The sequence below is a fragment of the Schistocerca serialis genome, unplaced genomic scaffold (genome assembly GCF_023864345.2).
Source record: "Schistocerca serialis cubense isolate TAMUIC-IGC-003099 unplaced genomic scaffold, iqSchSeri2.2 HiC_scaffold_1458, whole genome shotgun sequence".
NCBI classification, from domain to species: domain Eukaryota; kingdom Metazoa; phylum Arthropoda; class Insecta; order Orthoptera; family Acrididae; genus Schistocerca; species Schistocerca serialis.
The window spans coordinates 203,529-222,096 of NW_026047689.1; the positions used below are offsets into that span (position 1 = coordinate 203,529).

The window sequence follows — 18,568 nt, forward strand, 5'->3', positions numbered from 1 at the left end:
AGTGTAAGTTGAACAATATAAAATGAGATGTAGTCCCATAACACTCATTACCAGAATATGTAATGAATTTATTTAATCCCACATTCAAGTTTCTTGCAAGCCCTGATTTATTGAGGAACTGTCTTCACGGAAAGTCACAAAATTGCATATGAAAGCCTCAGTAATTTAATTTGGATTACATGCTTAAAAAGGACATTCTGTGGACTTGAAGTACTTAAAATAGGTGTCTATGATGCCGTTATATGTTACAATAATGGAAATAATGGCAGAATTGAAGTTCTGAAGAGAGTTGGTACAGATCCTGCTGTGTATACAAGAAAAGCATTTTACACCATCGACGAGAGCAGGGTCAAGAAAGCTAACAGATCAGTGTCTTACCTGCAAATACAGACCATGCATATTCTAAGAGGAGAGAAGATAAACCTGGAGGATGAGGAATATCAGTATGGAGGATTTTAAAATTGAGGTAAGCTTATTACATATAGAAGTATGAGAAGAAAATCTTTGAACATCATTTTCTCTGTTTTACATTTTTTTTTTTTACTTTATTGGAAGCCTTGCCTCAAAAAGTATATTCTCTAATGCTATGAAATTTTCAGGAACTGTTCACAACGCTCCGCTGTCTCGTTGGAACTAAAAAATTCTGGATCCACCACTTACTTTCGGATATTTAGATGATTGTATGTAGAAAAAGGAAATTTGGATGCACAAAATTAAAAACTCTTAAGGGGATACGGAATCGGATTTTGGGTTAAAAAATCGAATTTTTTTTTATTGGCGTATTATATTCTGCCATGTTTCCTCTTTAAAATGACGTATCATACATAGCTCTACTACAATTATAACTATTTTATTTTTATATATTTGTGAGATCGGGTATTGCGCTTTAGTTATACACGTCTCTCGTGGCTGACCATGAACTTTTTGGCAGTACCTTTAAAGTGACATGAATTCAAATATCCCGGTTTCCAGCGACTATTTATACACTAGTTGCCCGAAAATGTTTCTCTCTGGTTTCCTCAAGTTACTCTTTGACTTTGTGGCGGGACTGTTTTGTAAACAGTGTGATATAAGAAAGTAGTTGTTGTTGAGTTATTTCGTATTTAGTGCTTCATTTTTCGCAGTGAAAATGCCTAGAGCTAAAGCAAAAGTATTTAAAAAGCGTGTGAACTGGCAAAAGAAAAGAAATAATGATTCATTAGCAAAGCAAAGCAGTTCATCATCATCACTGTTGGAAAATGTGAATCCACTTATTACTGATTTGCCGAACGAACTTACACCAAATGAAAACAGTGCTTCTCATAAAAAACTAAGAGATTTGGAAGAGAAATACAATTTACTTGATAGAGGGAATGAAGTTTTTGAACTCATTGATACGAATATATTGTGTGAAGCTCTTGAAAACAGTTTGTGCTGCAAAAAATGTCATGGAAACGTTTCTCTGAAAGTAGAATCCCATGTTGGCCTGGCTGCCCAGTTTAATTTAATATGCAGTGTTTGTAAATACAGCTGTAAGTTTCCAAGTTCGGTTTCAGTAACTGTAAATAATGGATACAAGAAAACTGAACTTTATAGTGTAAATATTAGGTTAGTTTATGGATTGCGAGCAATTGGTAAGGGCAAAGCAGCTGGTGATATGCTATGTGGTGTTCTAAATCTTCCAAGTGCACCTTCAAAGTTTGAAGCTTACAATTATGTACTAGGATCTGCAGTTGAAGATGTAGCACAGAAGTCAATGCAGGTTGCTGTGGAAGAAGCAGTGGAAGAAAATGACGGCAGTCGTGACCTCACAGTGGCGTTTGATGGCACGTGGCAGAAAAGGGGCCACACCTCCAACAATGGTGTTGTAACAGCAACTAGTGTTGATACTGGCAAGGTTATTGATGTTGCAATAATGTCTAAATACTGTAGGTACACAGGCAGGCTGAAAAATGAACACAGTGATGACTGTATTGCTAATTATTATGGTAGTAGTGGTGGCATGGAGGTTGCTGGGGTGAAGAAAATTTTTCATCGCTCTTCACAGTGGTATAATGTTCGCTATGTTAAATATCTGGGAGATGGTGACTCTAAAGCATTCAAAGAAGTTTTGGAAAGCAAACCATATGGGAACAGTGTAAATATAAGCAAACTTGAATGTATAGGACATGTGCAGAAGAGAATGGGTGCCAGGCTGAGAAGGTTAAAATCAGTTATGAAAGGGAAAAAACTAGATGATGGGAAAACCTTGGATGGCAGAGGAAGATTGACTGATTCCATAATAGACCACATTCAGAACTGCTATGGCCTTGCAATCAGGCAAAATACAGGCAATCGTGAAGAAATGAGGAGAGCTATATGGGCTTTATATTTCCACACCGCATCCACGGATGAGCATCCACAACATGGTTTGTGCCCCAAAGGTGAAAACAGCTGGTGTAAATACAATAGGGGACTAACAACAGGAGAGAAATACATTCACCACCACAGTCTACCATCAGCCATCATGGCAGAAATAAAGCCCATTTTCAGAGATCTGGCTGACAGAAACGCAGAACCCCAACGAGTGCTTGAATAGTGTGATATGGCATCGTCTCCCAAAAACAGTGTTTGTCGGAATTAATACACTACATTTTGGTGTGTATGATGCTGTGGCAACCTTCAATCTTGGAAATATAACTAAATGCCAGGTCCTTCAAAAGTTGGGTATGTGTGTTGGTTCCCGTACGGTACGTGCTATGTTCTTTTTAGATCAGCACAGACTAAGGCATGCTGATAATATAATCAAGACATTAGTGAAAAAAGCAAGACAGGTGCAGAGGGGTGCCAAAAGAAGACTTGAAGATGATTATGAAGACTGTGAAGGGGGTATTAGCTACGGATCAGGAATGTTTTAATCTTCTTTCTCCGTTTCCCGTAAGTTTACTTTTTACTTCATCTAGGAACATTATCTCAGGTACTGGTCAACCTAGAAGTCTGAAATTTTTATGACGTAGTGACATAGGTCCCTATTACATACTGAAACAACGATTTTTTAATTACTTGATTTACAAAAGACTTAGGGGTGATAGTCTAGTAAAAAGCGATGGAAAAAATTTACTTAAAAATAAATGTACAATATCTCTGTAAGAAAATACTTTGACAATAAACTGTTGTTTCAGTATTGTTGTAACATATGAATGCACATACAGTAAAATTTTTACCTCTCTGTCTCCAGTAGTTTGTGAGAAAATGTTCCCTATAGTAGGCATATATTAACATTGCGGGGATAGGTGATTCCGTATCCCCTTGATACAATTTGTACCACAATTAATAACTGTGGTTCAGTGGTCTTATAACCTTTTCAGGACACTACAATAAAATTTTCAGATTAATTGCATGATTAGAATATGAGCTATGGCTTTTTATAAAAAAGACAATAAAAAATGAAAAATTCAAATTTAGGCAAAATATTAATGATGCATATTTTATTATACTTTGCTGTTGAAACACAGCTCTTTTGCTTTATGCATACAAAATTTTAGATTGCACATTAATAAATATGACGGTAATGATTTTTAAATAAATGTTATCATTTTCCGTTACATCCCCCCTTATAAAGTATTGTTAATTACTTTTACCTATTCACTTTCGGCATTAGTTTGACACAGCAAAGATATCATATTGTTGCAGCTGGCATGCGATTGGAAACATATCCTAACTGCAGGTTCATACAGATTTGATTGCGGCTCATACAAGTATAGAGAGTGCTGTGTGAGGGCAAGGAAGTGATCAGTGACACTGTGTTCCAGACTCGCTCACAGTGGGACGAGTTCATGAGGCTGAGGAGGCCACGGCCGAGGATCTGGGCGCCCTGCTGGACGCTGGGGACGGCGCTGTGGTGACTCTGCTGGCCGGAGACACGCGGCTCGTGGCTCACAGGGCTGTCTTGGCCGCCAGGAGTCCCGTGTTTGCGGACATGCTCCGTCGCGCCACTGTAGAGGGCAGCAGCAGCCAGCTCGTACTCTCGGACACAGAGGGTCCTGTGCTGCGCCAGGTGCTGGCATACCTCTACACCCTCCAGCCCCCACAGCTGCCCAGCATGGCCCCACAGCTGCTGGTCGCCGCCGACAAATACGGCTTGTCGGTACTGAAGGCGCATTGCGAGCAACAGGTGGCCTCACAGCTGTCTGTCGAGACTGCGGCAGCCACAGGTGTTCTCGCGATTAGACACTCAGCTAACAGGCTGAAGCAGGCCGCCATCGCCTTCATAAAGGCCCACTTGCTCCGTGTGGTGGCGACGCAGGGCTGGGCTGAGGCTGTAGTCAACGACCCACAAACTATTGTGGAGTTGACTCACCTGATTGCAGAGACGCCAACAGACACCAGGTAAGCCACTCATCTATGTTGCACAGCTCTGAGTGTGTGTACTGCCAAGTATAATACGTCCACCACTAAGTTTAATTAGATGTACCTGCACAGTAAAATTGATATCCTTTTTCTGATATACACTATGCGATCAAAGTATCCAGACGCCTAGCTGAATATGACTTACAATTTCGTGGTGCCCTCAATCGGTAATGCTCGAATTCAATATGGTGTTGGCCCACCCTTAATGTTGATGACAGCTTACACTCTCGTTCGATGAAGTGCTGGAAGGTATCTTGGGGAATGGCAGCCCACTCTTCACAGAGTGCTGCTCTGAGGAGAGGTACCGATGTCGTTCAGCGAGGCCTGGCACGAAGTCGGCTTTCCAAAGTATCCCAAAGGTGTTCAATGGGATTTAGGTCAGGACTGTGTGAAGCCTAGTCCATTATAGGGATGTTATTGCTGTGTAAACACTCCGCTATAGGCTGCGCATTATGAACAGGTTCTTGAAAGTGTTGAAAGATGCAAACGCCATTCCCAAATTGCTCTTCAACAGTGGAAAGAAAGAAGGTGCATAAAACATCAATGTAGGCCTCTGCTGTGACAAATACGTCCACATCATAAAACCAGCGCCTCCGAATTTTACTGTTGTCACTACACACGCTGGAAGAAGACATTCATGGGGCATTCGCCATACCCACACCCTGCCATCGGATCGCCAGATTGTGTACCGCGATTAGTCACTCCACTCAACGTTCTTCTACTGTTCAATCGTCCAATACTTACGCTCCTTACACCGAGCGAGGTGTCATTTGATATTTACCAACGTGATATGTGATTTAAGAGCAGCAGCTTGACCGTCATATCCAAGTTGTCTCACCTCCCACCTAATTGTGACAGTACTTGCAGTGGATCCTGATGAAGTTTCGATTTCCAGTGTGATGGTCTAGATAGATGTCTGCCTATTTCACATTAAGACCTTCTTCAACTGTCGGCACTCTGTCAGTCAACAGGCGTAGTTGGCCTGTACGCGTTTGTGTTGCATATGTCCGTTCACGTTTCCACTACGTTATCACATCGGAAACAGTGACCTAGGGATGTTTAGGAGTGTTGAAACCTCGCTTACAGATGTATGACACAAGTGACACGTCAATCACCTGACCACATTCGAAGTCCTTGAGTTCCACAGAGTGCCCCTTTCTGCTCTTTCACGGTGTGTAGTGACCACTGATGTCGCTGATATGCAGTACCTCGCAGTAGGTGGCAGCACAATGCACCTAATATGGAAAACGAATGTTTTTGGGGGTGTCCAGATGCCTTTGGTCAGATAGTGTATGTTAGCGTTGTTACCATTGGACTGTCACACACTAACTGAATAGCATGTTGAAATGCTCTCAAAGAACACGCAAGCACAATGTAAGCAAATATAAAGAAACTGTACTTAGCAACTAAGCAGGATAAATGCCTCAAACAAGTGCCGATCTGGAACATTCCAAAATTCGGTATCTCGTAAACGACTCCTGCAGCAAACACCACTGGCATTCTGATTTACGCTACTTTTAGTCTGTTAATGTCAATAGGAGTTGTTCTATTTAAAAACGTGTATCTTTGCACAAAAATACGATTCCTAGGTATTAAAACAATCTATTGATTGGCTAACAATACTGATACGCCTGCTAAACCCGCTGGGCAGAACAGGTAATAAGATTGTGGAAAGGGCCAAGGGTTGAAGTCAGTTACTGCTTCCAACTGTCATTCATTCTACATTAATAACCTGTACAACTAAAATGGCACATAGCCGAATCTTTACCAAATGTAACTCTTTCATAGCTGAAGGCCTCCAACAAGAAATCTTAACAGGATAAAATCCAATTAAGAAAACAATAAAATAATTCAGAAACAACATACGCAATGTGCAATACAAATGGCTGAGGGCCACAATTAAATTCGAAAATTTCAGAATATATTGGCATAGACCTTTAAAGGAAGAAGGCGAACAAGAAACCTTACAAGAACCAAAAATTCAGTTTAGATGGCAATAAAATAATTTAAAACCCCCAAAAAAGCAACACATGTAAGGTGCAACAGAAATGGCTGAGGGACAAAAATTTCATAACTTCAGAATATATTACCATAGACGTTTAAAGGCAGAAAGCCAGCATGTTTAACAACAAGAAAACTTACAAACCAGCAAGATAAAAATCCAGTTAAGATAGCAACAAAATAATTTAAAGGGGCAACATATGCAAGGTGCAGTACCAATGGCTGAGGGCCACAATTAAACTTCAAAATTTTAAATTATATAACCTTAATCTTTAAAGGCAGAAGGCTGGTGCAGTGTTTAAGCTTGAAAGATAAATTAAAAAATTAATTTTGCAAAATTTTAAGAAAACAAAACAAATAACCATAAGCCTAAAATTTAAAATAACTGACAACAGATAATTAAAAACCGGTGGCACTCAGATGGCCTCCAGAGAGGTCGGCCTGCCCTCGTTCACTTAGGTGAGACGCGTGGTGAGCACAACTATACTTGATCCATTGGAACCCCACCAGGGGACAGCCACGGACCGACCGACACAACGAGTTGCTTCCCGTCAATGACTACATGAGAACTCAAACCGGTAATGTTACAAACATGGAAATCGACAGTGGAGTATGTAGTAGCTGTCAAAATTACACACCATGTTGGACTGTGACAACAGGTGAGGAAAGAACGCTGCCTGAAGTTACGATAGTGGCCAGGCAGGTAACCAGAACACTAATGGCCGCAAGACAGAAAATTCCGCTGGTGCACTCAAATCGTAGCCCACCAAAGTAGTTAATTGCACCGCATGCCAGCTAACTCTCAGCAGCAGAACCATTCGATGTTGCTCACCGGAAAACCTCCCCAACAGCAAACCATCGAAGCGAACCACCACAACATAAATGGACGTGGCTTGGGTAGTTGGAACCGCTCCTCAACCTTGATGTCCTGGGTCGGTGAATCACGAAGCACGTAGCGATCAGACAGCTCCACACACGGTCCGACACTTGCCAGGGGCTGCCAGCGGCCCCAGAGGACTGCACCGCGTGGATATACCTTCCCTCGTCTGCTACAACCAACCGACTCACTCCAGACCACCTTGCAATGCCGACAACATCCTAAATATTTGTCAGTGGAAATAACGCCACTACACACACAATCTGACAAACACTTGCACGAAGACCTGAACGATACCCAACGGTAACTAAGCACACAGGAAGACAAATCGGGAGTCGATGCACAATTCCACAGCCGACTCATGAACGATTGGCGAGCCAAAACGCGTCATCTAGTAGGACGACCGACCGACGATAGACCATTGCCCGGCTCAAGTGATGCGTGGCGGCATTTGGTCGGGCGAGCTATGTCGACGCACACCTTACTGCCTTACTGCTGCTCCAACCCGACTGCACTAATGCCGCATTGCAACCCCCGACTGGCATGACTCGACTGCGCTCCACACGCGTTCCAACTGACTGGCCGACCCAAACTCGCGTCACGAACTCCAGAGCCTAACAGCTTACGACAGACAACAACCGGGAAGTAATAGCAGTCGAGCAAAGGTACTACGAGAGGGGGTATATCGATACGCGCTGCTAACGCCGCTCACGGTCAGGCAAAACAACAACTCACTGACAGTAGTAATTTAAATTACCGTAGTGAGGTGCAAGTACGTTAAAAACAGCGGGAACATGAGCCATGCACGGCTCAAATACGAGCCCCGGACTACGAATCCACTGTATAAAAACAGCAAAATTTTTTTCGAAACTGAGACTCCAACCCGGATGATAGAAGTATGCTCGAATAGCAGAAGTTGTAAAGGCCATTGCTCACATATAGTGCGAAATCCAGGTTCAGGTCCTAGTCTGGCGTAGATTTTCATATGTTGTAGAGCTGGAATCTCGTCGTATTTTCTATTGTGAACACATTTATTATGTTTTGTAGATCTGTGAACTGCAGCGGTATCCGTTCCTTCAGACATGCATCCTTGTCTGAAGGACATGCCATAGAAGGCTCTTAAACGCAAGCATGTTAAGTAGTATTTACATGCCCAGGCAAAGGCCGCACTAAAAATGAGTAAGTTTCTTCCTGTGTTACAGTGTTCGTTCTACAGCAAGACATGGAAACTGATGGTGTGTGTGCAGGTTTGCGTCGATCACTGAAGCATGCCCGCATAAACGAAGCGGGACATTCGGTTTCCAGTCCAGGTCCATCAAGCTTCTTACGTCCCCAGTAAACTGTACAGTTAGAGTGTCATAGTATTCTCTACTGTGCATACGTTTCTTGTACTTCAAGCAGCTGTAGTTCACAGCTGTACCTGTTTCTTCAAACATTCATGCATGTCTGCAGGCCATTGCATAGTAGACCCATAAACATAGACACTGGAAATAGCAATAGCATTTTCTGATGGCACACGATGCTTTCGTTGAATTCTTCTAACAGTTTCATCAAATCTCCGCACAGAACAGAGTGTGTTAGCAGATAGGTTAGCCCGCAAAAATCATGCAATAGATAAGATTTTAATAGCTTCATGAATTATTTAGGTCCTAATTGCAGTCGTCACTTCTATTAAATTGCATGTGTACAAGAAGCTATTATTTACGTCATCATGTGTTTAAAGAAAAAGAAAAATGAGCTGTGAACACTGCAGGTGCCATTCTAGTGATGGACACAATGGTGGGCGGCTCAGATCAGAGCGAGACGCAGTGACATGTACTGTTGGTACCTAGGGCAATTTATTCAAAGTAACCTTTGTACTCGTTTGCTGTCTACCCCGCTACTGACAATTTGGTACCTATAAATGGCGCTATGATGTATAAAGTGAAAGTGAAGAAGTGGAGCAAGTCAGACGCTCCTTATCAGCACCAGAGAAACATTTACACTATGTGATCCAAAGTATCCAGACATGCAACAAAACATACGTTTTTCATATTAGGAGCATTGCGCTGCCACCTACTGTCACGTACTCCATATCAGCGACCTCAGTAGTCACTGGACTTCATGAGAGAGCACAATGGGGCGCTAGGAGGAACTCACGAATTTCGAACGTGGTCAGGTGATTGGGTGTCACGTGTATCATACGTCTGTACGCAATATTTTCACACTCCCACACATCTCTAGGTCATTGTTTCCGATGTGATAGTGAAGTTGAAACGTGAAGGGACACTTACAACACAAAAGCATACAGGCGGACCTCGTCTGTTGACTGACAGACAGTGCCGACAGTTGAAGAGGGTGATAATATGGAATAGGCAGACATCTATCCAGACCATCACACAGGAATTTCAAGCTGCATCATGATCTACTGCAAGTACTATGACAGTTAGGCGAGTGGTGATAAAACTTGGATTTCATGGCCGAGGGGCCACTCATAAGCCACACATCATGCCGGTAAATGCCGAACAACACCTCGCTTAGTTTAAGCAGCGTAAACATTGGACGATTGAAGAGTGGAAAAACTTGTCGGATTGACGAATCACGACACAAAATGTGGCGATCCGATGGTAGGGTGTGGGTACGGCGAATGCTTGGTGAAGTTCATCTGCCAGCGTGTGTAGTGCCAATAGTAAAATTCGGAGCCGGTTGTGTTATGTTGACTAGCAATTCGGGGATGGCGATTGCATCCTCGAACCCAATCGAGCACCTGTTCACACTGCCCGGCCTGTGGTGGAGTGGTTACATGCTAATAACATCCCTATAAAGGACTGGCCTGCACAGAGTCCCGACCTGAATCCTACAGAACATCTTTGTGGTATTTCTCAACACCAACTTTGTGCCAGACCTCACCGACCGACAACGATACCTCTCCTCGGTGCACCACTCTGTGCAGAATTGGCTGTCATTCCCCAAGAAGCCTTCCAGCACCTGCAAGAGCGGAAGCTGTCATCAAGGCTAAGTGTCGGCCAATACCATATTGTATTCCAGCGTTATCAATGGAGGGTGCCATTGTAATTATTTTCAGCCAGGTGTGCAGATAGTTTTTATCACATAGCGTACGGTAGTATGCTGCAGCACGGCTCAACATTGCTAGCAACGTACTTCAGATTCCCCTTTCATGATGTTTCTATTCTGTAAATCCTGAAATCTTCCTTGTAGTAGAGTAGACAGTCACATTAAACGCTAGACCCATATCAGTAATAGAGTTTTATGTGTTTTGTGTATCTCCCTTTTACTTTATACATACATATGAGGGATTCAGTGACAATTTCTGTTACAAAAATTCGTTCAATCTAATCATGTAGTCGAAGGAAATTAGAAATAACTTTTGTGAAGTATACTATGCTTGAAGGAAATTGGTGTCGTTCTCAGTCGGAGCACATATGGAATATTTCTCTTAAAGAAGGTCAAAAAAAAATTGTTCAAATGGCTCTGAGCGCTATGGGACTTAACATCTGTGGTCATCAGTCCCCTAGAACTTACAACTACTTAAACCTAAGTAACATAAGGACATCACACACATCCATGCCCGAGGCAGGATTCTAACCTGTGTGTGTAGTGGTCGTGCAGTTCCAGACTGAAGCGCCCATAACCGTACGGCCACACCGGCCGGCAAAGAAGGTCATGTAAGAACGTAAACACCGCATGAACACCTCACAAGAAAGGAGACTGGGTTCCACAACAGCACTGCCACTTCAGGCGGTTCCATATAACGCTCCGTCTTCCTTCACATTTCCTTCCCACTTCTACTGTGTTGTTTCTCATGATATTGCCATACTTCGGTGCACTCCCTTGTGGAACAAACGTAGAAAGGCACTCTTATGTGTGAAAACTCCATACTTGCCTCTTAGATTCTGTCAAATATCTACTGACCAATCTTCGCTTAATTTTCGATGTGGCTTTAGTAAAGGTTAGTCCTGCGGTGTTCTGTTATGATAGATCTTAGGATTTTCCATATATGGCCTGTTCCAATTACAGGTCCATCCCTAACCACGTAAATATGAAAGAGATTTTAAGATCCTTCTTGTCTTCGTTATAAACATTTCAAATTATAAATACTTACTACAATGCTTCTCACTATCTTTCTTTCTTTCTTTTGATTGTGCCTTCGTCCTGCAGGTATGCAGGATCAGCATGGGTAATCGGATTTGGCAATGTTAGATTAAGGGGTGGCCGGATGCCCTTCCCTGTACCCCCCTGGATGGAATTAGTGTACCCCACCTTTCTGCGACTAGTGTAGTCCGTGGAATAATGCGAAAGTGTTCAGAGGTCTGCGAGCCATGTAACTGAGGCGGGACGTGAGGACCAGCCCGGTATCCACCTAGGGGGATGTGGAAAACCGCCTAAAAACCGTATCCATCGTCGTTAGTCCGCCAGGCGGATTCGATCCGGGGCTGACGCGCCTACCCGAGTTCATGAAGCAGCACATTAGCGCTCTCAGCTAATGTGGCGGGTCTACAATACTTCTGACTAGCAATTATTATAAATTACTTTTATTTTTACATATATCTGAATATTTATGCACTACTCACTGAGTTGCTTGAGAAACTGAATTTCTTATCCTTCAGACAATATTCCTTACACTGAATGACATATCACTCATTTATTTTTATTGTTGTAGAACTGCATTCTGTAATTAGAAGCGAAAATTAATGTTTGAACGAAAATGCTTATCGACACAGCTAGCTTTTCAAGATGCCCATTATTTACACATTAAATATGTAATTTTATCTGAATTATTTAGAAGTAAAGTTGGGAAATGCAGTTCCTAACTTAAATAGGATGCATGTCACTAGACCTAACCCTTATCTTCTTCATTGCCTCAAGCTATGTACACTATTGCATTGTAGCAATACATCTGCTTACCATGACAACCAGTTCACACCCACTTATCCAGCCATGTCACATGCATATACATGATTAATCTCTGGTTATGTCAATGTTATATTCATTGCCCAGTTTCCTCATGAGAAATCACAAACGTTAACCAACACACACACACACACACACACACCTAACACAACTACAGCTGTCAAAACTAGAAAGTGCCACATCTTCAATAACGTAGTTCTCATTTGATACATGGATTTACAAACAGTTGCAGCCATTAAACACCGCTGTTACATGTAGCATGGTTCACAAAACTCTTGAATTGCTTCTTATCTTTTCCGTGACAACACTTGCTTCATATGAACCAATTGTAAATTCCATGTCATCCATAAACGATCTACAATTAATAAACACTGATGTAACAGACACACACACACACACACACAGAGATACACGCACATACACACACACACAGGCACGTTCATTGACTTCAGTGCCGACCTTTCAGTTTCCAGGCATTTGTTTGTATCTTCTCTTTACTAGGAAAACACTCAATGGACTTTCCCTAATTTCTATATAAAAGCATGATTTCATGAGTCTTCACGTAGATATATTTTGTGCATAGCCTTATGTAATACACTGAACACAGTAACGAATCTAAATTCTTAATTTCAGTAGGTATATATATATATATATATATATATATATATATATATATATATATATATAATTGATGTGTCTGCCTATTTTACTGATCATACTCATAGGCTCATTCATCCTTCCAGTCAGGTAATATTCAACATTCGCCTATTTCGTGTGAGTGCTCATTGGTGTCAAATGCATCTATTGGCTGAAGTTTCAATTCTGTAATAAAGCATTTAGTGGAAGTCAAATTTTTACTGTAGTAGCTTCGTAATATGACAAATGCGATAAAACGTTTGTCTCTGAATTTCCTTCACTGGTCATTTCAGAAGCATCTGTCATCATATTTACTGTATGTTCCCCCTGCATCCTGGTCTGTAGCATTCTACCTAAAAACACCATCTGATGGACATAGTAGCATATTAAGTACATTTAAGAGTTACTGCATTTCTAATCTCTGTGTGATTGTTGTTTGGTATGTTAACCTGCTGGTATTAGGAACTCAGGAGAATCAGCGTGTAAAGTGATTGTCTCACTAGTAAGTCATTTATCTTAGTGAATTAGTGGACCTGCTGTTGTCTTTGGCTGTATTTGTCCCATTATCTGTGGACGGACAGATGGCGTCTGGTCTCTGTGTCAATACACGTATCCAAGCAGTCTACATCTGCACAGCGTGCCAACCACTGGACACAGCAGGACCAACCACCTGCATACAGCCACACAGCGAGCACAGCAACTTCTGCCAGACACTTGTCACAGTTGTGCAGACCACAGGTCCCCACTCAACCCTCGCATATGATGGTACCACCGTCTCTTTCATGTCCTGAGTTCTGTCACTACATAACGAAATATGTAAACAAATTAGAGGGGGTGGCGTTACCGAAGAGTTATGAAGAAAAAATATTTTAGTTTCTAAAAGCAGAGGTTGTGATGGTTAACAGTAAACTTATTGTTTTAATCGATGTAGACATCTTTCTGTGGATTCAGAGAGGAAATGGCGTTCAATTTAGAGATTTCATGTAAGGACTTTGAATCTCCACGTATTCATCTGCACTGACTGTGTAGATTATTTTCATACCAAAAGTTCGCTGTGTGTAGTAGTATGGGGAACGTTTGCTACTCTAAATTCTTTTCCAAAGTTACTGTATATATTAGCCCGCCCGGTTGGCTGTGTGGTCTAATGCACGGCTTTCTGGGCGGGAAGGAGAACCTGGTCCCCGGCATGAATCCGCCCGGCGGATCTGTGTCGAGGTCCGGTGAACTGGCCAGTCTGTGGGTGGTTTTTAGGCGGTTTTCCATTTGCATCGGCGGATGCGAGCTGGTTCCCCTTATTCCGCCTCAGTTACACTACGTCGGCGATTGCTGTGCAAACAAGTTCTTCACGTATGTGTACACCACCATTACTCTACCACGCAAACATAGGGGCTACACTCATCTGATGTGAGACGTTTTCTGGGGGGGGGGGGGGTCCACCAGAGATCGAACCACACAATAACCCTGGGTTCGGTGTGGGGCGGCGGAGGGGTGAAGTGGACTGCGGTAGTCGTCGTGGGGTTGTGAACCACTGCGGCTGCGGTGGAGATGGAGCCTCTCCTTCGTTTCTAGGTCCCTGGTTAACATACAATACAATACAATACTTTATATATTGATGTAGTGGATAGAGTTTCTAGTTTCATTGTTGGTTATGTATGTCCCAAATTAATCCTGAAGAGAATGGAAGTGGAAGCAGGTTGATGGTGCACTGCTATACGAGTAACATACATGAACATAAATGTATGGTGTTTATCAGCAGCAGAAGAGAAGGGTAGAGTCTGTAGACAGTGAAGCAGGTAAGACAGGAAAGGTAACCTCCATCTAAGACTATGATGTAGAGTCTATCTTGAAGTATACAGTGCCTCAACAAGAACCGAAGTATCCAGAATGGCTGACGAAACGAAATGATTCTTCGCGGGTTGAGACAGTATGTGACGTTATTTCGGTGGTTGAAAAATCGGGTCAAATTTACACAGAAAGTTTTGTGTTCGTTTGTGGCATATTATCGCACAAGATGCCTAGAATTCGTTGCTTCAACTGTAAACAACGTCACCAGGGCAACATATACACAGTAAAGGGAGCTGCAACAAATATGACACTAGTGGCTCAGGACAGCAATCTCTTAGTGCTGGTAGTGAAGAATATCATCACAGGAATTATCTACCAACTGCTGTAATGGAAGCCATCAAACCTATGTTCAGAGACATGCAAATGAAAACTTATTGAAGAAATGTCTTTGTGGCGGTACCCAAAAGCCAAATCAAAATTTTAAACAATGTGTATAGGAGTCATAAAAACCATATTTTGCGGGAATAAATGGACTTGCTATTGGTGTTTATGATGCAGTTTCGTGTTATAATGATGGTGAAAAAAGCAGGAAACATGTTTTACAGAAATTGAGAATCAAGGCAGGAGGGAACTCCATCAAAGCTTTCTATGCAATGGACAGAGAGAGTGTAGTGAAACAGATAAATTATTTTTGGGGATGAGAGAAGAGTGTATCATAGAAATGTGAAAAGAAAGAAAACTGGTTTAGGAAAATTGAAAAGGACCTGCTTATGGAGGTGGGCAGCTGTAAATGAATAACAGATACAAGGAGAAACGTTAAGTGCCATTTTCCGCAAAACAAAGATTTCTGTACTTGGGTACATATAACATCCAAAATAAATATCCTATTACTTTCTAACCTGGTATGTTTGTTAAATACAAATTCTTTAGTGCAAAATTGTGGAGTTTTTCAAAGCTTTTAAAAATTATGGTAATAATTGAAATATTTAACTATAAAATTTGAATTGTTTCTAAAGACGAAGTTCAAAATGAAACACCTAATTCATCTTTTCATTAATTAAATAATTTTTTTAGTTTCATACACCTATAACTGGTTTGTATGGCGTGCGAAATTCATCGAAGAATCTCTCATGCTTATGAAGGGAAGTGTACCTATGGCAATAAATGCAGCCAACAGTAAGTGAAAAAATTATGAAATGTCACATGTAAAAAAAAAATTATTTTGTTATGTTTTTGTACTTCCACTGTTAGGAGTGTGAATCTGGAACTTCTTGCTCGTGCTGACACATCTACACGAATTTATTTGTAAAAGTATAGACAGTGAAAATTGAAGTGTCCTGTGGTGCCTCACCTGCTCCACGTCTGCCCATTTGACGTTCAACCCCGCTTAACACACGAGCTACAAACACCATCTCATGACGGCAGCAACACATTAAGTGCATTGAAGGGGAACTGTCATTCCAGTTCCTTTGTGATTTATGCAGCTGTGCTTTGAAACTATGTCAACACATAGCGGTCATAAACACAATTGTTGAGCTTCGTACGAGCCTTATATCTATGCTTTATTTTGTACCAAATACTGTGTAATATTCTAGGCTACAGGTATGAGAAAATTAGGAGAAGCAGTGTGTAAACTGATTATCTGCATTCTGAGTGATTCATCTTAGTGGGCTCGCTACTGTAGTTGCGAGTGTGTTTTCCATTATCTGTGTGTGGACAGTACCTCAGCAGTACCGTCTATGGTAATCTGACCACTGTGGACTCGAAGCAGTGTTCCTTCTGTGCAGCACGCCAAGCGCTGGAGAGAGCAGGACCGGCCCCCCCTCGCAGCCGCACAGTGGCCACAGCGACGACGGCCGGAGCCCAGCCACAGCTGTGCCCCCCACCTCTCCCCAGGCCACTCCACAGCCTGATGACGCCGCCGTCTCTCTGCTGCGGTGAGTTCCGTCACTTCTTGTGCAGACTGTCCACAACTACAGCGCGACATGTTGGGGAGATAGCCTAGTGTTAAAGTAAAGAAATGGAATGTCGCTGATTCCTGTTTTTGACAAAGCAGAAGTTATAGTTCTCGTTTAAAGTTACTGCTGTTATAAACTGTGACGTTCGAAGAGGCAAGGATGCAAGGGATTCCCTGCACTCTTCTACAGGTTTGAAATTTGTCGTATTTTCAATTCCTAACACAACTTAGCAGCTGAATGAAATTACTTGTTGTAAGATGCAATAATACTGAATACATCCCCAAAGGCCGGCCGCGGTGGTCTCGCGGTTAAGGCGCTCAGTCCGGAACCGCGCGACTGCTACGGTCGCAGGTTCGAATCCTGCCTCGGGCATGGATGTGTGTGATGTCCTTAGGTTAGTTAGGTTTAAGTAGTTCTAAGTTCTAGGGGACTGATGACCATAGATGTTAAGTCCCATAGTTCTCAGAGCCATTTGAACCATCCCCAAAGATAGCAACTGTGTTGGTGTGTTAGAGGCAGTTTCCGTTTGCAGGGATGGTTTCCTATCTTATGAATTAAATCTGTAGGGGTTAGATCTTGATTGTTGCTTATGACTAGCAATCACCTTCACTATTAGGATGCATCACCACATGACCAGGACTTTCTGAAACTTGCATTGTCTTGCATTTCCACGATGACTCTCCCTACACTATCATGAGATATTCTCTCACAGGGTCTGTGGGAACGCCTGAGCCGTGTATGGCTTGTGTTTCATGACATTTATTCCATGTCATCTTCTATTACAATACCCCCGCCTCGTTTACTTATTCTACTTACTAGCGTCACTAACTTCCTACCATACTTGTCCGTGAGCGACAGCAGCAGCGCATTTCGATAAGTGCGCTGTCGTACCATCTCTGGAGCGACCGACAGTATTTCCGTGTCGTCGTGTGTCTGGTAGTCAGTGAGGGTGATCGGACCTGGAGCGGTTGGAGTTGGAACGCGGCAGAAGTGCAGTCGAAACGTAGGTGCAGTCAGATACTGAGCCTCAGGGAGGTCCGCACAGCTAGTACCAGCGAGGGCGACCGTTGGTTGGGCGTTCGATCCGTCACCTCATCGACGACGTGTATTTTCTTTCGGTTCCTTCCTGTGCAGAGATGTCGGCTGTGTTCCCTCTGCATGGCTGGGTCCGAGCCAATGTCTCTGGAACGTCGTCCATCCGAAGAAAGTCGGCTGAATTGGAGACGCACCAGCAGTGCAGTCGGGACGCAGCAGCAGTGAAGTCGGGGAAGGAGCGCCGGTGAGTCGCGGACAGCCAGTGCTCGCAGACCGCTCGTGACAGAGGATGAACTGTTTGACGGACGGAGATTGGAGCGGGACGACTGCTGGTCGTCTCATCGGCCGACATATATTTGGTCTTTTTCACCGCTTCTGGGCCTCATCACTGGCTCATCTTGCTGGATGTGGTTTGGTTCCTTCTTGTGCGGAACGTCTTGGCCAATGGGCAAGAGTTCCTCTGCATGATTGGGTCAGAGCTATCGTGCCAGGATCGCCGTGTCTCCCACTTCCCGACAGACATCGGGTTCAGTCGGTTTGGAGCTGCAGTGAGCTCCGGATAGGCAAGACTCGCCCGACCATTGCTGATACACGTGGTTTGAGTGCCAATGGCCTTGGTTGGCTGCTGGTCGGTCGTGTGGTCAGACGACGTGTTTCGTCACCGACTCTCCTTCGGTTTTGTGTGTGTGTCCTCCTGTGATATGTCCTAGTTGTTCATCAGTCATTCGTTTCACGAGTGTTCCAGTTTCTTGTGGCAGTGTTTCGTGCAACACTGTGTACCCTGTGTCAGTTCGACTGAGCAATGCGTTACCCTAGGTAGTGTTATAGGCCCTTTGCTATTCCTTATCTATATAAAAGATTTTAGAGACAATCTGAGCAGCCGCCTTCGGTTGTTTGCAGATGACGCTGTCGTTTATGGATTAATAAAGTCATCAGAAGATCAAAACAAACTGCAAAACGATTTAGAAAAGATATCTGAATTGTGCGAAAAGTGGCA

At 42.9% G+C, this 18,568-nt stretch overlaps 1 protein-coding gene across 2 annotated transcripts in view; it reads left to right on the plus strand.

The window, feature by feature from the left end:
• LOC126443340 (ankyrin-3-like) overlaps nucleotides 1–18,568 on the plus strand; it is a 54,939-nt gene that overhangs the window by 25,939 nt on the left and 10,432 nt on the right. For both annotated transcript variants that reach the window (XM_050090934.1, XM_050090935.1), the window contains exons 4-5: nucleotides 3,771–4,347; nucleotides 16,366–16,515. In XM_050090934.1, coding sequence (XP_049946891.1) covers nucleotides 3,771–4,347; nucleotides 16,366–16,515 — 727 coding nt within the window. The remainder of the gene's footprint in view (nucleotides 1–3,770; nucleotides 4,348–16,365; nucleotides 16,516–18,568) is intronic.